This window comes from Diaporthe amygdali, assembly GCF_026229845.1.
Source record: "Diaporthe amygdali strain CAA958 chromosome Unknown NODE_20_length_815715_cov_65_842320, whole genome shotgun sequence".
Lineage (NCBI taxonomy): Eukaryota > Fungi > Ascomycota > Sordariomycetes > Diaporthales > Diaporthaceae > Diaporthe > Diaporthe amygdali.
The window spans coordinates 115,835-137,323 of NW_026517040.1; the positions used below are offsets into that span (position 1 = coordinate 115,835).

General features: G+C 54.6%; 5 protein-coding genes across 5 annotated transcripts; 2 read left to right on the forward strand and 3 right to left on the reverse strand.

Moving 5' to 3' along the window:
- Nucleotides 1-1,626: 1,626 nt before the first annotated feature.
- On the forward strand, nucleotides 1,627-4,407 carry J7T55_012570 (colonial-22; the record flags this gene model as incomplete). The annotated part of the gene is made up of 5 exons (XM_053145213.1): nucleotides 1,627-2,054; nucleotides 2,109-2,142; nucleotides 2,420-2,767; nucleotides 2,831-2,902; nucleotides 2,968-4,407. 5 exons carry the CDS (start codon nucleotides 1,627-1,629, stop codon nucleotides 4,405-4,407), a joined length of 2,322 nt encoding a protein of 773 aa, XP_052991964.1.
- Nucleotides 4,408-6,815: 2,408 nt separating this feature from the next.
- Nucleotides 6,816-8,419, reverse strand: J7T55_012571 (uncharacterized protein; the record flags this gene model as incomplete). Its single annotated transcript, XM_053145214.1, has 3 exons — nucleotides 6,816-6,984; nucleotides 7,043-8,270; nucleotides 8,392-8,419. 3 exons carry the CDS (start codon nucleotides 8,417-8,419, stop codon nucleotides 6,816-6,818), a joined length of 1,425 nt encoding a protein of 474 aa, XP_052991965.1.
- An 854-nt stretch (nucleotides 8,420-9,273) lies between these two features.
- Nucleotides 9,274-9,897, reverse strand: J7T55_012572 (uncharacterized protein; the record flags this gene model as incomplete). Its single annotated transcript, XM_053145215.1, has 1 exon — nucleotides 9,274-9,897. One exon carries the CDS (start codon nucleotides 9,895-9,897, stop codon nucleotides 9,274-9,276), a length of 624 nt encoding a protein of 207 aa, XP_052991966.1.
- A 5,279-nt stretch (nucleotides 9,898-15,176) lies between these two features.
- Nucleotides 15,177-18,494, forward strand: J7T55_012573 (uncharacterized protein; the record flags this gene model as incomplete). Its single annotated transcript, XM_053145216.1, has 3 exons — nucleotides 15,177-15,481; nucleotides 15,638-16,411; nucleotides 16,583-18,494. The coding sequence occupies 3 exons, from the start codon at nucleotides 15,177-15,179 to the stop codon at nucleotides 18,492-18,494; spliced, it is 2,991 nt and encodes a 996-aa protein (XP_052991967.1).
- Nucleotides 18,495-19,007: 513 nt separating this feature from the next.
- On the reverse strand, nucleotides 19,008-21,227 carry J7T55_012574 (f-box domain-containing protein; the record flags this gene model as incomplete). The annotated part of the gene is made up of 8 exons (XM_053145217.1): nucleotides 19,008-19,145; nucleotides 19,217-19,323; nucleotides 19,383-19,462; nucleotides 19,525-19,663; nucleotides 19,814-20,066; nucleotides 20,149-20,734; nucleotides 20,863-20,987; nucleotides 21,069-21,227. The coding sequence occupies 8 exons, from the start codon at nucleotides 21,225-21,227 to the stop codon at nucleotides 19,008-19,010; spliced, it is 1,587 nt and encodes a 528-aa protein (XP_052991968.1).
- Between the last annotated feature and the right edge of the window lie 262 nt (nucleotides 21,228-21,489).

A 21,489-nucleotide genomic window follows, 5' to 3' on the forward strand; every position in this document is an offset into this window, starting at 1 on the left:
TCGTTGTCTTCCCCGAAAGGCCTCAAGGAAGAAGCCACATGGGTATGGCTACTAGCCAACGATGTGGTAGACCGATTCATTATGTAGTATTAGGAGTCCACTTGTCTGCTCTCTGGTCATGCAATCAAATAGATTGTTGGGCGGCAGGGTTCAGTGGAGAAGCAAGAGACAGGTTACACGAAATGGCATAGGAAGAAGGAGAAGGACCTATCAAGTACACGGGTAGATTGGGCACCGGCAAAAGCAGGAGGAGAAGGCCGAGAAAAGCCTGCTGCCCTTAGACGATCAGAGAAACAATGGCGTGTCCGTGCTACGATGTGTATGCGGCACTCGAAGGGGTGATATACTTAAGTAGCCATATTACCTCTGCTTACCTTGCTGCTCTGGCTGACGGAGCCCCATGTCACGAAGGGGCCAATCCTCAGGCAGTCGGTGCATCTCGGTGGATTCAGCTAGAAGAGTGATGGCACCGCAGTCGTCATGGATGTGAGGGACACGATCAGAAGGCCGGGACTGGCAGATTTTGAAGCTGAAGGCCGGTGGTTAAGCTTTGGTGCTCCTGGAGTTTCCCCAATGTCGGATCCGTTGACGTTGACTAGTCACTGCGAAAATGCCGAAGCTAGTCAGATGAGGCGAAGCTGGCGGGCTTCGGTCCCGAGGTACAAGGTGGTGATGTGGTCGGCGCGATAGAGAATACATATTTTTACATTACAGATTGTGCCATCTGTAGGTCTCGCTCTATCACTAGCGTCACCCAGCGGTACTTTCCCGAGATGCCCGACCAGCCGACCAACCAACAAGCCAGAGATAGGAGGAGGGGGAAAGGGAAGAAACGGCCGAATCCTGCTCGCGGCCGTCAAGCGGAAGCAACCTCCTTCACGACCCAATCCCAGTCCCCGTCTCATCTCATCCACAGTGAGGCTGAAGTCGGTCACAGCAAGAATAGCCCAAGCCGAACATACAGACAATCGTTGCCTGTGGGCCTTGCAACGCGACGAGAGAGCTCTTCCGCAGACACGTGCCTGCCCTCCCCATTGCACTCATCCCATGTTCACGCTCCCATGTCCATGCTTGCTTCTGTGCTCTAGACGAGAGCTAGGACCTGCTGTTTGCACGACCAGACCAGAACGATTAACGTGAGCTGGCCCTGGCCTTTTATCCTGCTGTCATATTGGGTAATATTGAACTTCTGCACTGTGACGAGCACGCCACCACGTCGACCACCTGTGCTCGGCTACAAAGACAACGCCTCGTGGCCGGCAGACAGCCCGAGACAAGACTTACTGCCTGCTGCTCTGACGCTAGGCCTGCATTTGACTGCTTGCTCGCTTAGTCGTCTCCGCCGAACGGGGACTGAGTCTGCTCTATCGACACCATGAGATAATCGCCGTCCGCGCGCCTACTCGACTCGCCTTGCCCTTTCCCGACCGATCCGTGCAGGGACGGGCATCTACCTAGCTACGCGCGCGTCCCCGGCGGCCGTGTAAGATATTCTTCCCCATTCCTGCTCGGCCCTTGGCTGTTTGGATTTGCCTTTCGGATCCGAGGTTCTGTTCCAGCTGACCGGAACCTCCAGTCTCTGCTCATGCCACCCTCTCTGCACCGTCCCAAGACAAGAGATGCACAATGGCGGGCCCTTCCCCTGACATGACATCCTACCCCTTGCCTGCATCGGGTCATGGCGTCGTACCCCCCGAATCCTCGGTCATGAAATTGACCAGAGGCCACTCATGCGTTCTCTGTCAACAACGTAAAGTCCGCTGCGATAAGAACAAGCCTTGCGCCAACTGTGTCAAGGCTGGCGTCGATTGCAAAGTCGTCCCTCCTCAGCCTCCTCGTCGGCGCAAGAAGAAGCCACAGGAGAGAGAGCTCGTCGACCGCCTCAAGAAGTACGAGGCCCTGCTATCTCAACATGGCGTCGACTTCGAGCCCATTGGTCAGCATCTCAAGTCCTCCGACCTAGCCGTTGATGAGGTCGACGAGATAGAGCATGGAATCGAGGGCTTGAAGACGTCTCCTTCTTCAACAGGGCAAGATGGCGTCTCTAGCGACAAGTAAGGCCCAGATCTCAGTCCCCGGTCTTACCGTGCTGACGCGAAGTTATAAAGGCCACCCTTCAAGTGGTTCCCATATTACAAAGATGTAAGTTCTACATGTCTCATCATGTTTTTCTCAGTTCAACAAGACTTTCGCTTCTTGGGTGACCCTCTCTGTTGATCATGGCGCCCAAAGCTCTCTTCCAAACTTCACCCACAGTCCCTTTACTCTGTTGTAGCAATAATTAGTTGGTCCCACTACCTTGACTCGGTCATGCCTCACATTCATGTGGAGTGTGTCTGTTCAGGACATCGTTGGCTTTTCTCCCCTTGCGTCCCTCTATGTCTTGACAGACAGAGGTACTGATTCTTCATTTGAGCAGTTCCGGACACAGGATGCTCAGTTCAGGGATTCTTCAGACGATGGCTCTGATGGTCCGATGATTCATCATGCTTTCGACAAGATGTTTGACGGCCAAGATGGTTTCCCTTTTGTGATTGGCGGTTCAACATCATCTGTTACCAACCTGCACCCTTCAGGCGTGCAAATATTCCAGCTCTGGCAGATCTACCTGGAGAACGTCAACCCATTACTGAAAGTGACACATACGCCAACGATACAAGGCTCGTTGATCGAGGCCGCTGCAAATCCGTCCAAGATTGCGAAGCCACTCGAGGCCCTGATGTTCAGCATATATTTCATCGCCGTCGTATCCATGACCGACGATGAAGTGAGAGACACTTTTAAAGAGGACAAGAATCGACTCATGTCTAAATACCATCACGGGACTCAGCAAGCCCTCATCAATGCCGGGTTCATGAGGAGCCCGGACCTTGTCGTACTTCAAGCCTACGTGATGTATTTGGTAAGTAGCGCCTTATCACCTCTGTATAAGAGTATTTCAAGATGTGCGAAGCCTAACACTATCAGCTTTGCATCCGTCAATACACCGACCCACGCTCTTTGTTTTGTTTGATAGGGATTGCTGTTCGCATTGCACAACGACTGGGGCTGCACCGAGATGCTGAGCAGTTCCATTTGGCTCCATTCGAAGTCGAGCTGAGGCGTCGGCTTTGGTGGCAGCTGGTGATTTTCGACAAACGGATCGCCGAGATTACTGGCTCGACAATCACAGCCTTGTCAGCCAGCAAAGGGGACTGCAAATGGCCCCTGAACATAAATGATACCGACCTGCACGTTCATGCCAAGGATCGAATTGCACCATACCTTGGGCCAACGGAGATGTTGTTTTGTCTTACACGGTTCGAATTAACAGCTGCCGCAGACGTCGATGGCGTCCGACCTGTACCAAACCTAGGGGCGACCGGTGCCAAACCGAAGTTTCAATACAGTCCGTCGCCAAATTCCTCCGACGTAGTCACGAACGCGGCCAATCACAACCTTCCTATGGCGGATTTGGACAGCTACATGACCTACATCGAAGACAGATACCTGAAACATTGTGATCCGAAGGTCCCTTTACATCTCTTCACCCTATTGATGACCCGGCAATCTCTTTCCAAGCTCCGCATCATTGACTACCTGTGTCGTGGGCACATCCAACAACACCCAGACCCCAAAACCGTACCGGCAGGCCCCGAGCGCACACTGCGCGAGTCAATATTCGAGGAAGGAGTACGTGTACTCGAGTACGATATCATGATACAGGGGCATGAATCGCTACAGGGCTTCAGGTGGTATACCTTTATGCACTTTCCCCTACCAGTGTATATGTATCTGGTCGGCGAGTTAAGGTACATAACTAGTGGGGATATGTGCGAGCGAGCATGGACGGCCATACTCGAGGACTACGAGAAGAGAGGAATGGCTAATAATCTGAGGAGCCCAATACACACAGCCCTGGGTGGCGCATTGCTCAAGGCGTGGGATGCACACGAGGGAGTCATAGCGCAGATGGGAAAGCCCCCGCCACAGCAACCGAGACTGATTGGGATTCTCAGAGACCGGGCCAAATCAACGAATACGAGCAGCAAAGACAACTCGGCGTTGTCACAGAGCTCAGGACCAGAGACAGGTAGCAGAGTCAGCATATCAAGTGGCCCGAGTAATTACGTTGCCCACCAGCAGCAACAGCATCCGCAGCAACAGCACCAATCCGAAATGGACATGCGAAGCGCAGGGAGCTCGCCGCCGATTGTGTCTGCACCTGGCACCGGCGGGATGGAGCCGATGGGTGGTGGGATGTTTCCGGCCGGCGGCTTTGAGGGGATCAACCCGCATATGTTCAGCTCGGCGGTCATGCCTAGCGACATGGATTTTGGCGCCATGGATTGGAGCTCCGTGTCTGGATGGGGAGGAGCCTTCCCTACATATGACCCATTCTCACAGCCTGGGATGTCTGCACCATAGACCGGGCTCGTGCTATAGCATGGATATCAATGGCTATGCGGGCATTCCTCAGAAGGGGGCAAGGCTGGAAAAGGGTGTGCTGTTCGACTTGGCCACAAAGTAGCAGGTGAGCCTACAAATTGATATCCTCGGCTATGGTGTACATATAGATAAATATCTCTCCCGCGTCCTCTGGCCTTGGCGGGGGGCGGGGGGCGATACATACGTGATGCTCGACGTATGCAATTTGTACAATAGAAGTCACCTCTCGGAGTCCAACACCGCCACGCTATATGGTTCCAGAGAGCTGAAAAAAAGGCTGACACGCTTTCCCCCACCCCTACCCCCAAGGTTGAAATCTTCTGGTCCTTGCAAAGCTATCCGCATCCGGGTCCAGCTCACACTCCACGCGATAGCTTCTCCAGTTTTACCTTTGTGGAAGGGATATTTTGGGGGACAGGTGGACTCGACTTCGATCATGGAAATTTCTGACCGTCCTGTCTCTACCCGATGCATTATCCCGAAGACAATCCATTGTAGGCATTGGTGTCCCCCAAATCCGGGGAACGGGCCGTGCACAGGGATCAAGGATGGGCGGCCCGCAACACAAATCGTGGGGGTGGGTGGGTTCTATTCTGACCCGAGGAACCGGGACGGGCTAGCGAGGGTGTGGACTGTGCTTTGAGAGTTTGACAACACCCCCTACCCCGTCCCATCACATCAGCTTGGATGGCGCCCACGCTCAAGCCACCAGTCGATCCGTCCCCTTCCATTGGCCTCGCGACGATGGCGTTCCGGATCTTGACCGATCGAGACGAGGTGACAGCCATGTCAGCTTTCCGAGAATACGAGCACGGACGGAAATTCCCCACGTCCAGACCGGACGGGGGGCCGGACTGTGTGCTGGTTAGTGCTGAGGGGCTGGGAGGCAGCTCTCTTGAAGTTGGTGTCTATTCGACCACATAATCTTGTAGGAGAAGAGCTTATTTAAACGCAGACGTGGGCTTGGGGACTCAATTCCTGCAAACACACATGTCAAGCCCGTCAGACGGCACGCCGTCTTGGTATCAATGAGCTTAAGCTCGGGGCCGATTCGTGACCACAGTATCTATGTGACAAATAAGTATTAAAAAAGTGGGGAATCATAAAGAAATAAAACAATCTCTCATAACACAACCCGCTGTCAGATAATTAGCCATGGATAAATCGGGTAGCGTCTTGTGGAATAAAGTCCTGTGGGATAATTTCCTGTAGGATGACCCTCCATGGGGAAGCAAGCAAGTTACACAAGACTCCGCACTGATGTTTTTGCATTTTCTCATATTGGGCAGTATTGCTCCATCAGTGTATGTGATGTCAAGAAATCTACATCCGGCACAGGTTCTGCTGTGCATCGTCTCGTGTGCAGATACTCTCCTCCGGTATATCTGCATTGAATCACTCTGTTCCTGACATCACGTTGAAAGCACGCTCATTACTTAACACACAGAGTGCGTGGGAAACACCTCTAATCACTTGCAATGTAGGGTTTAGCTCTTCAATGTACCATGTCATGATCCGGCGACAGAAAGACATCTGCTAGAAGGCGTCCAAATATAGAATCGCACGTGGTGTTGCATCTAGACACTCGGCGCCGGACAATAAACTGCCTGTAAGGACTCCGCCGCCGCTGGAGGCACCGACCGCAGCGGAGTTTAAATCAGCACGCCGTGGGAGTGCTTTGATGTTCTTGGGTAGTCACGCGCATATCATATCGTCGAGATAGAAACCACCCACGAGCTCTCAGCTTCTGTAATGACCGAGGGCACGGGCAAGTTCAAAGCCAATTAGACCCTAGGTCACGCCAAACTTCAAAGACAAGTAATTGGATAGAGATTGAGCGTCTATATTATAGCGGTCCGCGTCGTGTCCGAATCGATCCCGCCATATGGAAACAGCTGATTTGGATGTAGTAGACGCGAGGGTGGCGCGAGGGATCTCTCTTGAAATCTGCAAGGGCGGGACTGGACTAGAGCGCCACAGAGAATGTGCGCAGTGCTTCGGCGCAATGGACGCCACGCCTCAGACCGTAACGCAGGACATTCGCAGCCCCAGATGTCGGATGATGGCTATATCCAGCCAGAACCATAACAATTTAGTGAGCTTGGAAACAGAACACGAAAAGAGCTCCTGAGTTGCCGTACCGTCTTCTCTTGGTAGGAGTGGTCTTATTTTGTTAGTACAGGTATACGACATTATCATGATTCTGGCCTGCTCTTGCTTCCCCCTCTCATAAAACGCCAGTGTGATCACTTCAATGAACACCGCCCATGCAGATATCCGTCTATCTAGGTATAGTGAGTAGATACAACCTCTCGTTTTTGTACATATCGTCGCTGGGGACAATATGGAACATGATATACAACCTTGAAACCTTGCAAACTCTGCATCTACTCCTTCTTTTCACCATCTGTCTTGTTCGAATCTGCTTTGTTATCGGTCTTGCCCTCGGACTCATTGCCCTGCCGGTGAGCTGGGTGATTGGTCAGGTTATGCCATATTGACTTCAGAAACCCTTCGTTCTGGTGGTCCTCCGCCGTCTTTGATGCATCGCTGTTGCTGCGCTCGAGTATCAGTCAAACTGTCTTCCCACATTACCATTGAGCTCGCAACTTACGATGTTGCCTGTGACCCGGCAGAGGGCTTGATCATGACGCGTTTTGCCGTCTTGTCTCCTACCTCATCCGCCAGCATCTCCACGAGCGTCCGCTGGTTGGCTGTCAGATACTTGGGCATGTTCACCTTGAACTCCACCTTCAGATCACCGGAGCCCACACGGCGGCCGCTCAGCTTCTTCATTCCCATGCCTGCCAAGGTCATCTTGTCACCCGTCGACGTGCCAGTCGCAACCTTGACGTTGACTTGGCCGTCAAGGGTAGGCACCGTGACCTCTCCACCTAACAATGCTGTCGTGAAGGGTAATGTGGCTGTGTAGAGGATATCGGAGCCGGCTCTGCTGAACTTCTGGTCTGGCGCGACACGGACAAACACAAACAGATCGCCCTTGATGCCCCTTGCGCTTGGGTCTGCTGCTCCCATGGCAGGTGCATCGCCCTGGCCGTCCACGCGTAATCTCATACCATCTTCAATGCCACCGGGGATATCCACCGTCAGCGTCTTCCGCTCTCTCACCACGCCGTCACCCTTGCAAGGCTTGCATTGTGAGCCCTTGGGGACCGTCGTTCCAGATCCACCGCAGGCCCCACATGTCGAGGCCATCTGGAAGCCGCCCGACATAAAATGTACCCTCGTGCCACTGCCACCGCAGCTTTGGCATGCAGTGCGCTTTGCGCCCTCCTTCAATCCGTTGCCACCGCAGGTGCCGCATGACACCAACGGCGTGACGGTAATGGTCTTGCTCGTGCCCTTGGCGGCCTCGACAAAGGATACGGTTGTCTGCACCTCGATGTTGTCACCAACCACAGCTGTCTCCTGCTGGAAGGGGTTCCTCCCGCCCCTTCTAGCGCCGCCTCCGAAAGCCTGGCTGAAGATGTCGTCAAAGTTGAAGCCCTGCCCGCCAAAACCACCTGCCCCTCCGCCGAAGCCTCCGAAACCCGAGAATGGACCGCCGGCTCCTCCGAATGGGTCGCCGCCCGGACCGCCTGGCCCAGCATTGGGATCGAAGGCGGAAGCGCCAAACTGATCGTACTGCTCCTTCTTCTTTGGGTCGGAAAGGATCTCGTAGGCGGACTGTACTTCGGCGAACTGGTCTTTGGCTTTCGGGTCTTTGTTTGTATCAGGATGAAACTTTTTCGCGAGGCCGTAGTAGGCCTTCTTGATATCGGATGATGACGCGCTCTTGCTGACGCCTAGGGCTTTATACGGGTCTTTTATCGGGGCGCACGCTGTAGATGTTGCGTGGAAAGCCTATTGTGGTGGTCTGCAATGAGCTCACTGGACTGCAGGTGGGATATTTACGCATCTCCATGATCTGGCTGGTTCAAGGTTCAGAACGAACAGACTTACCCTCTTTGGAACTGACTGCAGGCCACATTTCCGTGGCTGATGCCGTTTCGCCTGTGTTGGTCTAGGAGCGACGGTATGAAGCTTCCGTGCTTGCGCAGAGCACGACGAGATGGTGAGCTTCCGTCTGCATATTTGCGCCGGTGTGAGCGGCCGGGCAGGAGCCGCGGCTCGAACTACAATGCTTGGTTGCATGTTTCAGCGAGCACCAACAGATGCATTGAGGGAGCAGACACGTTTCAAGAATTGGCGGTGGTGTAGCTATTCGGAGAGAGGTTGTTTTGTCTGCAGAGAAGATCTTAGAAAAATCTAGAAAGCCGATGCTTGGACAGGGCCGACGGTGGCCGCCCCACAGACTGCCGGCGGGTTGAGAGCTTGTGCTGCACCCCTGGTGAGCAGAATGTCCATTACGGGAGCGGTCATTGGCAGCAGCCTCTTGCCGACTGCCTGCCTGAGGCATGGGCCAGTGCGTCATCAGCATTCCACAGCTCAGCGCCGATAAGGGGCCTTGGAGAGAGTGGAGTAACGCCTTATCGCCGAGGTCGCGCGATTCCAGGCCCTCTTCATCTGCGTGCTTCTCTGGCACAGGGCCCGCAGTTGAAGACACTGGCATCGCGCTCGGCACCACTCTGGAGCCGTAGACATAGAATGCGAAATCGATTGGTCTAATAGTAATAATAATTTAAATCCAGTAATGAGTATCTTCAGCCGTAACCCGTGAAAGCTCAACGCCAGTCTGACGCTTCGTCAGAACCCCTTCCCTGTCAAAAGAAAAACTATGCATAGGCTCCAAGAAACGAGCGCTCGCAAGCACCGTGAAGCCCACCGTCAACGCCAGCCATGAGATATGCCTTTACCCGAAAACTATAACATTTGGAGCAACATTTATATTCTGTCGGGTTCCGTCATCTTCTTCCCTGCCCTGGGCAAGGTGCTCGTTTTGGTCAGCCGGCCTCGCCTGACGCGGTGGACAAAATCCACGACGGCATCATTCTCCTGGACAGCCTGACTGCTGAAGTGTTTCCGCACCGTATTTGCCAGCTGGCCCTTCGTCTGGCGCCGGAAGGCTTGCTTTCTTGCTAGTGTTGGGGAGTAGAGGCCAATGCTTCCGGGCTTGGTCAAGACCCACGAGCGGTAGTCGCTTGCGTAGGCGGTCGGAGTTGTGAGGTGGTGCTCGCGGCGGTATCGATGAAGAAAGTCCCGGTCGAAACTGGTCCATTGGATCTGTTGGGCGCGACGCTCGGCGTAAGCGATTGCGTCACGAGGGACAACGGGGTTCTTGACTCTGGCCATGGGTAGACTCACACTTGGGTTGGAAGCTGGTGCATTTGTTGCTGTCACCTCGGTGGGAGGTGACGGCATGTTCGCGGCGTTCGTAACCTCCTTCAAGTTTGACCCGGTGGAACTGGCGACACGGCGCATTTTCCCATTGGCATGGCCGTGGCCGTTCTTTTCTTTCGGGTGGGTCGACTTCGGTTCAGAGTCGTCGTGGGCCTTTTTGGGAGGCATTGTGGGCGGAAGGCGGTGCGAGGCGGGAGGCAAGAGGTTGGGCCACAGTTACTGTGCAGGGTGATCTGTGGCGAACAGTAGCAGGTAAGAAGGTAATGTTGAAGAGTCCTGCAATCCACCTGCGCATAAAGTCAAGTTGCAATCAATCGACGACACGGGCAGAGAGAGAGTCGAGAGCAGATTCATTGTAGGGAACAGTGCCCGCTTCAGAAACAGATGCCTGCCCAGATTGCAGTGCAGCCGGTCATGGTGCCAAAGGTTGGTTGAGTGTGGGGTCAGGTCAAATCTGGTGTCTGCTCATGTGCAGGGGTACAAAGAGCCATCCCACGCTTAAATTGGACTGCTCAGGCGCTAGCCATCCCCCAGCCCACCGGCCAGCCCATGGCCGAATGCCCGTCTTGAGCAGTTCGAATGCGTGATTCCATACGGCCTGGGCTTCCATTCCCAGATCTCTGCCGAGATGGTATATCGGAAGACGTGTTGACATGCAAATTGCATCTGAGTTTCGAGCTGCTGCCCGGAATGGAGGACTTGTCAATCACCGTCTCATGGAACAGGTGCGGTCATCTGCAATTCTCCGGCCTGCCACATGCCTGCCACACTCGACCACGACGGTCTGACCATCCTCGAATGTCTTTCTTCCCCACTGCTCCAAGGCTGGGTCAACCCGCCCACTCGAGTCTCGCATCACGCAGCTGGAAATGATCACGTGTGTCAGATTTGCAGCACATTGAATGCTCATGTACTTCTCGAAGAATTCTTGCAGCCCATCTTGTGCCATTGTCGATACAGCACTCGGGGCTCATCGACTCTGCCCTCACGATTGGTACTAGGGACTGAACAACCGCTGAAGTTGAGGAACCTTTTTCTCCAGCGAGCAGGTCCCAATGGCTTTAGTGGCTTTGGGCTATATGCGAGCCGGAGACGTCGGGCATGCAACTACCCAGTGAGCTTCATGCCCTCATCTTCAGTTGCAGATGAGCGTGCAGGTTATGAGCTGCCGTCAGCCTGCACATGTCGGTGCACAGGCTTCATGGTCTACCTACCGGCCGCCGATCCCGCACTGAGCTTCCAAAAAATGCCAGCCACAGGACACTATGCTACACAACGCAGTGCGCTTTCAACGACCCGCATCATGCGTGTCTCTGGGCCTAATTCAGACGCTCACGCTGCACCACCGATGCCGTTGAGCAGTACAATAGAAACTCCACGCCACTAGCTGGGTCAGGTGAAAGGATAGTGTGAAGCCGGCGGCCTTACCCATGGTGCGCAGTATGTGTGTCGCCTTGCGAGCACGGATCACACTTGTGGGAGTGGGACGTCTTTTGCAGCAGGGCTCACTAGCTCACAACTGCGACGGGTGGCGTGCCTGGGCTACAAACCCACACAGCCGTCCCTGCTATATTCATGTTGTTACTGGACCCCCAAGATCGTGGACATAGAGGCTCCAGCGTCACGCGCGGCTGAACTCACCCCCACGCCAAATCGTCGAGTGCGCGCTGAATCATGCTCCCAGCTAGCAGAACCTCGCTCGTAAAACGCGCTTAGATGGTCTATCCGCCTCTAGCTCGAGCAGCAGCCAGCATCCCGCGCACAGTCTCCGACGAGGCAAGAGTCCAGCCCAGCCCAGCGCCCGTTGCTCCAGCCGGTCGGGTCCCCGTTTCACTCCAGGCCAGGGTCTGGCAAGAGCTTGGCCGAAAGAGATCACCGATCACTGCTTGAACCCTGGATTGCGACGGGCTCGGTACTGCTGGGGGCCCGGAGCCATTGCCCTGGGCAGGCATGGGGTCCAATCTACGTTGCTCAACAATACAACGTGACGGTCTGGATTCTCGACACGCCAATAATCAGCTGCGGCCATATAGCAGGCCTTGAATTGAAATGCAACAAATATGACAGCTCACGAGGCTTGTTGCCGAATTCGATCGAGTCCCCGAGGCGTACCAGAACAGGCTGATCCTGGGGCCCAGCGGGCAGGCAAGTCGCCAAGCCACAAGCCAACAAATTTCTGGGCCTCTTTGCTAGAGACCGCGCGGACAAGCCTGCTAAGGCTTTAGACAAGCAAGACCCTGCTTGTAAGTGACAAGAAGGTAGCCCTGCAGACGGCGCTCGCAGCGACACCCGAACCTCTTGCCGCACCTGCCAGCTCGATCAATACAGAGGATGTTGGAGACGAGAGAAACCTCGAAAAAGATACTGTTGGGGTTCCAGGATGCAAGGCTGTCATCGCATGCGAAGCTGTGTTGTGAGCGGCGACCTGTCACGTCCAGGCATGAAACCCTGGAATGGTGCAAACCTCCGCTTAAACCTCGCTATGCCTATCGACGAATGGGTGCCCAGAATCTGGCCTGAAGAATCGATCTTGCAGATGCTCAACGAACCGTATCGGAGCGATCTCCTCGGACCAGACGTTTGGAGATGGTCACATATCTCGAAGATCTCGCCTGCGAACTATGATATCTGGTGTATGCCTCCCACACTTCACTTGCACGGGGGTGTGTGCGCGATTGTCACCGCTGCAAGCTAGTGATGAACTCGAAGTGCCATAGATGCTGCTTTGTATCACCACGACCCGGTCCCCCAGCTACGCCCAAATAGAGTCTCGGTGGGCTTGTTGCAGATCCAATGGGCAACTGGTGGAGGGGGGGAGGCGCTTCAAGGGGTACCCCCTGTTGGGTGCTGCGAAACCTTGACGTCCCGAGGACAAGCTGAAGTCAATTGTCGCAAGATTTCATTGTCATCTGAGCTGTTCTGCGACGATCGGAAGAAGCAATCAACAAGGCCACGGGCCGCTACTGAGAGGGAGCGAATCGCCACTACATATGGAGGTGGAAAGAATGCCTTGGTGGGTCCCTCAAGATCAAAGATGGAGGAGCTCTGATCGCGAGATGCCCCAATTTCAGCCGTGAATTCCACACAGACAGGGGCAGGCATGGCACCGACACATGCCCAAATTGTGGGGTGCTTACGCTGGGCCGGGGGGGTTAGAGGCGATGGTGCATGGGGGGACGAGGGCTAGCATCTGGGCAGGCAGGCGCGGACAGGCAGGACAAGCCTCAGAATGCATGGGTCGGCAGGGGTGTGTCGAGCAGCGAGAACCCGCATCGAAGTCAAAAAAGCAAGACCTGCAAAGACCGCTTCACCTTTTTTGCCTCCCCCCTCCTCTCCCAAAAGGGCTGTGGTGTCTCTGGGCCTTCGGGATGGTGATTACAACCCGGGTCGGAAGTGAGTGGGCCCTGGGAGTTGCATGAGGGCTACTCCAGTCGGGGTGGGCTCAGTGCAGCATCCGTATTCTGGATTATGGACTCCTGGATTCAGGATTCCGGATCTATCTTCTCCCTACACACACTGACACAGGGCCAATGTGCCACTTGCATCGGGGGCCGTATTGATCACCTACTGAAGACGGCAGTCGGCAGTCTACCTGCTGCCCTAGTCCTCCTCACACCTGATGAGCGTCGCCGCGCTCCCCATCCAGGCTACTGCAAGCTGGGATATCGTAGCGTCTACTGCGCTGTACCAGTAGGTAGGTACCTAGACTCCCTCCCTCCCAGAGGGCATGGCATGGTTTCCCTGAGGCGGGTCGGATCAGTGGGACCAGCCGTCGGCTCTCATAAAACCCCCACACGTCCCCCATCCCAGGTACTCGCTCTTCCATTCATCCCACTTCTGAGTTCCCAGCAAAAGACGACAAAACCCACAGAAGGGGGCCTGACATCTTGGACCTCCGTGCGAGCCTAGATCAACAACAAGGCCGGGAACCGTGGGCAGTCTCACCAAGCAAGCTCCCACGAAATCCGGGGTAGTGGCCAAGCCGCCCCGTGTTTTTCTTTGATTTTTCTTGTCCAACCGCAGCCCTCATGCTCGACGCCTTGAACGACCATCCACGACGGCAATCAAACGGCGAACCCTCGTGCGACGGACCATTTCTCGACACAGAGGTTGCACTCCTGGAGTCTTAGATCTACCACAGTAGTCCTCCTGCAAACCCCACGCCCTCTGCAGGGCCGCCATTGTCTCTGCGGGCCAGCGCCAGCAACGCTCCCCATCTTCTAGAAATCCACCATCCCCGCCAGCCCAGCCCCTCCAGGTCAGTGAAAAGTATGCTTCTGACAGTCGTCTATCCCTTGGCCCCCCTATCCCTCTGTTCTCCTCATGTGAACTCATATCGATGCCGCTGCACATTGCCCTCCACCCCCGGATCTCCAGCCCGCCGGGCTGGATCTCCCTCTGTCATGCCCCTTCCCGTGACAGGGCCACACTTGACTCGGATCCCTGATTGCTCTTGAATTGCTTACCTATTTCGCTTCATTTGTGCTTCATTCTTATTGTTGGCGATTACAAGACACGGACTCAGGAAGGCACAGCATCTCGATGCATCGCCCTGTTGATGGGTTTCCGCAACGAATCTGGCTCGTCCTCGACCTTCTTGTTTCATGCCGACCTGCGGTTGTCCAAGTCGTCGGCGCAAATGTATTGGATGTGATGGTGTGCCCCTGCCCTCGCTACCTCGTTGCCTCGCTTTAGTCCCGCCACTGCCCACATCTTTCCGGCCACACTTCTCCGTCCTGGCCTTCTTGCCTCTCTCTTTACACACGCGCAATCCAGGCTGCCTGTCTTACTGCCCCCCAGTCGCCGGGGCAAACCTTGCAGTGCTCTGGACAATTTCAAGCTGATTTCCCCATAGAGCTATCAACCGGCAATTCGTCTGCTTACCTGAGACGGCATCCTTTTCTCTCCACTCGCTTCGGCTGATCAAAGGTTTGCAGCGACGTCGTCTTCAGGGACGCGATCCGTGTTGTCGTCGAAGCGCCTTCGACCATGACCTCTTGAATGCCAGCACTATCACTCTGGAGTTCCCCCTAGCAGCAGAAATCCGCTCAAGCGCACGCATTGGCGTCAAGCAGTCAGCGAGCCAGAACTCGGACTGATGAGAGCAGACTCGTTGGATTTGAAGCATTGAGACGCACGCATATACGGCTTCTGAATCCTGTCCTGTACTGAGCTGCAGTGCGACCGAGTTAAGTCGACAATATCCGATTTGCCCGCGGTCAACCGGTCTTCCGTGAAAAGAAGTATCTGTGGTCACCTGCCAACGCCGTCTCAGCCCCTCTCGTGCTGTGCGACAAGCGGCACAGTGTCAATCGACGGGTGTCAGCCACATGAATTCAGCGGTCGATGGTTCTCTAATTGAGAAATAGAAAGCCATCTGAGGAATCGCTGCCGCAAAGAAGTTCCACAAGAAAGCAAACTATTTGGCCAATCAACGATCGGGAACTATGACCTCAGTATTGGCATCCCATCCCGGTGATACCCAGCTGGCTATGTCTCCAACGCAGGAGCCAACACCACCGGAGAATAATAGAATGGAAGACGATGAACGAGCTCGGTCGCTAAGTCACGGTGACTTGAAGGCGAATGCTCACGACAACGATATCGACGATGATCACGCTGATGACGGCGACTCTTCGGACGGTGAGGATGGACCAGCGCGAAAACGGCGCAGAAGCCGCAAGGGACTCGACAAGAAGTTTGAGTGTCCTCATGACGGCTGTGGGAAGAGTTACTCGAGGGCTGAGCACCTGTGAGCAAGTCCATGCCTCACAGGCGGTGGAAGACCTACTGACATTTGCCGCAGGTATCGCCACCAACTGAATCACAATCCGAAGCAAATTTACAAATGTGATTTTCCCGACTGCACCCGGCAGTTCGTCCGATTGGACTTGTGCAACCGGCACAGAGACAGGCATACGGCGAAAGGCTCAGCACTCAATCGAAGAGATTCGATGATTGGCCAAGTCTCACCTGCGGCTGATGGTCGCCATCCGTTCCCTCCTGGCTCACTCTCTCCAGAGGCCAATCGGCCTGGAAGTGGCTACATGGGGCCTCACCCGCATCCACAGTTCCAGGATGCTGCAGGAAGCCCATATGCTTCGGTGACAAACACCCCTCCCGTATTCCCGCACCCCAATGGACCACACTCAAACACTGCCAGCTACATGCGATCAAGCCCTGCGTACGGCCCTCTTCCGGGCCAGCAACCACAACCACCACATCAGTCTCCGAATGGCCCACAAAGACCTTCAGTGCAGACGAATGTTGGGCCCTATGGGGTTATGTCCCCGGCGTCTCAGCACGGATTTCAAAGTCATCCCAGCGACACTCCCCAGTCGGCCACGCCATATTCTGGGCACACAAATTTCCCTCCCTTCAGCCTGCCACCATCCAACTTTGCATCAACGGTATCGTCAGCAACCGTGCCCCGCGAAGGTGGTCAGGCTTACACACCACAACAGGGTGTGAACGAATACCCCCAGGGGCAGCCTCAGCCTGCTGGCGAGATGGTACTCCTGGAGAATATGACAAGTCAGACGACCATACCCGTATTTGGCAGCGATAGTGTTCTTAATAAATCCCCTTACGTTGGCATGCCGGAAGACTTCATGGCCTATCTGTTTAATACCCAGGGACCTGATGGCAACCCTATGAACCACATGGTGCCACAGTATAACAAGTAAGTAATGATTTCTAGTTGCCCCGAGAACCGTTTCAATGTGCGACCAACAGGAGGAGATGCGGCGGCCCTACAATTTGCATTTGGATGTTGGCTACGAAATTTGACTGCTCGTTGCGAACAACGGTCTCTCATCATTTGGTCCATCATGACAAAGCTGACCTTGAGAAGTTACGGAGATCCAGCTACCCAATACAGTGTCCCATATTACGGAACAGAACCTAATCAGATGGGCTACTTCCCAAGTGCTGGGCCACAGCAGGTGATGGCGGTCAACAACTTGCTTGACCAAAATCTCCCCGAGTCTGTACTTTCTGAAGAGAAAGCCAACGAGATTTTCGAGTTCATCAGAGAAAGATTCCACGAGAACGGGCGCGCCCCAGTCGAGCACAAGAGAGAAAGCTTTATCGAGGGCGAACGGACGGACGAGCACATGCTGAGCCGCAAGATGATGCAGGCTTACATTGGTTCGTATTGGTTGCATTTCAGCGACCAAATACCTATACTTCATAAGCCGACTTTCTCCCCTGACCGGACTCCAACTCTACTCCTCATCTCCATGATGACAATTGGCGCAGCAAATCTTGACAAGGCTCACGGCCAAAAGGTCACCGATGCTGGGGCTGAACTATCAAATTTCCTTGCCTGGCATCTGAGGTGGGAAACCTTTATGGACACAAATTTCAGGCCCCCGGCGAAGCTATGGGTATTCCAAACGCTCATACTCTTGGAACTGTATGAGAAAATGTACTCGACGAGAGAACTGCACGAACGAGCACATATCCACCACGCCACAACCATCACCCTGATGCGACGCGGTCGGTCATTGATTGGCAAGTCTGCTTTAGACTCCCCTCCCAACCCCAGAGACGACAAGATGGGCTCTAGGCACTCATCCACTTCTGGCGTGGCCCATACAGCGGATGAATGGTGGAATCACTGGATCACCAACGAGGCCACCCGTCGTGCTGCTTTCGCGGCCTTTGTTATTGACTCCATCCATGCAACGATGTTCGGACACTCAACAGTCATGGTAGCCCACGAGATGCGTCTGCCTTTGCCTTGCGACGAGAAACTCTGGAGGGCCCAAAGTGGAGCTGAGGTTGGACGAATTGAGGCGAACTTCCTGTCCAATGGCATCAAGCCGGTGCCATTCCTTGAGGGTCTGAAGCGTACGCTTAGTTCGCAGGAGGTCCAGACAAATTCCTTTGGACGCATGATTCTCATGGCCGGACTGTTGAACGTCAGCTGGCACATGAACCAACGAGACCTGCAGGTGAACTCCTTGGGTGGCGGCGTTTCCTCTGCCTTGGGCGGGCGGGACAAGTGGCGCGGAACACTCACGCGAGCATTCGACTCTTGGAAAGGGGACTTCGACAAATCACTGAAAAGGGGTGACAACCCATCGGATCCGTACAGTTTCGAATCACACGATCGTAATGACGCGAATGCGGTCTTTGAGAGCCGCGTCGTCCTGCACAATCTCGCGCACCTGGCCATGCATGTCGATATCGTCGACTGTCAGATTTTCGCGCGCGCCAAGCGCCTTCTCGGCAGAGCCATTGGGGCACAGGACCTCAGCAGCGCCCAGCGACGTATGAAGGACATCTGGGCTCCTTCTGTCCGGGCCAGAGATGCCACTTGGTATGCCCTCAAGTTCCTCGGCTCGGTACTCTTGGAGCAGAGCGGCAATCCGCGCCAGAACGGTTATCATAACTCGTCGCACTCGGACGCGGACCTGCCCTATTGCGCTCGTGAAGATGTCCTTTTGAATCGCCCTTGGGTGCTGTATTTCGCTGCACTTGTGGTCTGGAGCTACGGACATGCGTTGGAGGGACCGTGTCCGGACGCCGTGGTTCCGACCTCCAAGGCGGAACGGGTTCGCGAGATGAGGGAGTACCTAATGGCGTACGGCGGGACCAGCTACCCGGAGGACCTGAGATCCATGAAGGGGTTGAATAAGAACAGCTCGCTAATGTTGGTGCTCAAGGACACCTTCCTTACGACGAGATGGGAGCTGTTGCATGAGGGCGCGACGCTATTGAACAATTGCGTGAATCTCAACGCAGGGACAATGGTTTGATGAACGGACGACTGTCAGGAGAGGCACAGTCGCTACAAGCAACTGCAGAAATTGGAGCTCTTGAGATAGGATATCTTTCTGGAATACCAGAGGGGGACATTGCGCATCATATGTCTAGGTTGGACGGGACAGGGGCATGGTTGAACTTGAAAGCTTTGTACATTTATATACCCCTGTGCGCTGCTGTTAAGGCCGTACATCTCTTACTCTGATTCGCTGTTTTATATATTGAGCAATGGAATATGGTGGACAAATCCCCATACGCAATTATTGTCAGTCACTCGGCCTTCAGTCCTGTCGATGTTCCCTGAGTTGTACAACCGGCCATTCGTCCCAAGACATAGCCCTGCCAATCAACCCCTTTCCACAACGGATCCACCTGGTACCGGACTGTAAGAAACCTGATCACAACAGAGCTACATCTGATACAAAAGTGTTTGTTTCATGGGCATGGACGACAAGAGACGCCAGAATATCCCTGATCTAAGAAGTGATGTGTGACGTGAGACTCGCCTATTTTTCGTCCAGCCCCTGAGACGTCATCTGGGCGAGAACGTATGTACCATCATCACTGGCGAAATCATCATCCTCATCTTCCTCTTCATTGTCATCATCCTCGGCGTCTTCGTATTCTTCGTCATCAGAGTTGATCTGCGCATGTGTACATTCGAATGGTCAGCCAGCTGGAATCAAGCCGAAACCTATAGTCTCGAAAAGTTTACCTGGAACACACCCAGAAGACCGGCTTCTTCGTCATCATCAACCCGTCCGAGGTCGACGTTCTCCTCCAGCCCGTCGATGATCGCGCGGTAGTCGTGCTCAGTGATGTCTGCTTTATACGTCAGCGAGCAATTGTTAATAAAGTTATTCAAAGGAATGACTACCCACGGTCGTCGCGGCTGCCCGGCTGACGGTCGCTGATCTTCCAGAACGCGGTGGGACCGACAGGGCCAGATGGGTCGTAGTCCCTGTAAGCCTAATCAGCACTCTGCCAACAAGTGTCCCAAGCACTCGACACCACGCTGCTTACTTGTCGAACCAATTTCCGACCACTTTGCTGGACCTGAGGCCGCCGACCTGGATGCTCTCGCTGCGCCACCTCTCCTGGCCGTTGAAGATCGAGTGGCTTGTCCAGCGCACCTCGCCCTCTCTCGTGAGGCGGACGCTTCCTGTGAAGGGGGAAACCACGCCGTCAGCCAGTGCCTCTACTACCTCACCCCGCAGGATATCCAGGCGCGTGTATAGAGGGGAATGGGGGAGCGTGTGAGATCACGCTTGGCGGGCCGCAAAAGAACCAGTACCCTTGACGGAAACCTCACCTGTGAGGCCGGAATTCGCATTCTCGTCCAAGCTCGAGTCCAGGGATTTGGAGAAGCCTTCGTAGTGCACCACAGGCAGTGCCTGCCCATCCTCAGGCCCCGGCGGCTCGATCTTGGTGACGCGAATCTTCACTACGATCAGCCGCGTCGCCTCGACTTCATCGAGGGCGTGCCTCGGGAGGTGGTCCGGTAGGTCGTCATGTGGCGGGAAGTTGTAGCCGAAAAAGTCATTATAGTCGAGGAAACAGACGACCTGTGCGGATGATATGAGTCCGTGTTCTTCACAGAAAATGTTGAGCGAGGAAAATGGAGGGAGGTCACTGGAAAAGATTTACCCTCAGCCAAGTCCCGGTCACATCATACGGGTCTTTCAGTTCCAGGTCCGTAATATCTCTATTGATAGGTTCGGGTATGTAGCTGTTCGGCCAGCAGCCCGCGAAAGGCATGCCCCAGAACTGGTTAAATACCGGCAGGCGGTCCAGGCCCTTGGTCTTCAGGTTGTGCCAGAGAACGATCATGATGGCCTCGACCTTCTCCCAGTCCACCCTGTCACTCGGTAGGCCCTGCCGGCCGTCCTGGTTGATCTCGGTACCGATCGGACCGGGACCCTCGTCCATGAACGGGCCCCACCTCGTCTGGGTTGTGTACTCACGGATATCGTAGACTTTGCTGATGGCAAAGGGGTATGTCCGACTCGACCTCAAGCGGTTGAAGTTGAGCACGGGCACACCGTACAGGCAGTGGAGCCTTGCCGACATCTGCCGCTCCTCGGTGGGAGGCTGCTTCGGGAAGACAAAGTTCTTGACAGGGGTGGACGCCCTCTGGAAGAGGAATGAGCTGCAGAGAAAGGCATGGACAGTCGACTCGGAAGAGAAGCATTCCCTCAGTATGCTTATGTTCTGGCTTGCCCCAAATGTGACGCTAGGCCTTGGGCGGACGCCTTGCGAAGTAGCATGTTGGAGAAGACGACTCGTAGTATCATAAACAAAAGGCAAGTATTTGCTCTGCTAGTTGAGTTAGATGCTTCTCTAGGATCCATCTGAGCGTACAAATCCGTGAGAGGTGGAGGTGGGCTCACCCTTTCAGGGTTCTCACTGGCACATATACGTTTCAGCTTGACCAAATCTTTGATTTCCTGGACCCAATTGAGTTCTGTCTTCGGTGGTGGTGCGTCCTGGGGATCTCAGCGTTGGTTAGCTGGAATCCTGCCCATGAGACAGACCGTGAGGCTCGCACGTGGCGTGGAGAGACTCACGAGATGACGGAGATACACGGCTCGGAATAGCGCACTATTGTCCTTCACGGCATGGTACAAATATTGGCAAGTTGTGTTGGCCCTGGGGAGATCCTCAGGGTCCACGAAGCTTAGGACATGGTTCACGATCTCAAGGGGAAGCTGAGTGAGGAGGACCATTGTGTATGACAGCTTGATGCGACACAGCCGAGCACGTGCAACGAACAATTCCCGGGCGTGGAGCTCAAGTCGAGGGGTATGTTTGCTCCCACAGAAACACGGACAGTGGAGTTGTGGTGAGGTGAGAGAGGCAGTAATTCAATGCACTCGCTCGGGTTGCACAAGACCTCAGCATGGCCGTTGGGCGGATGACGGCGAGACGTTTCTAATCGGCAATAACGGTCAAATTGTCTCGGACAAGAAGGCTACTCTGGGTCCCCGG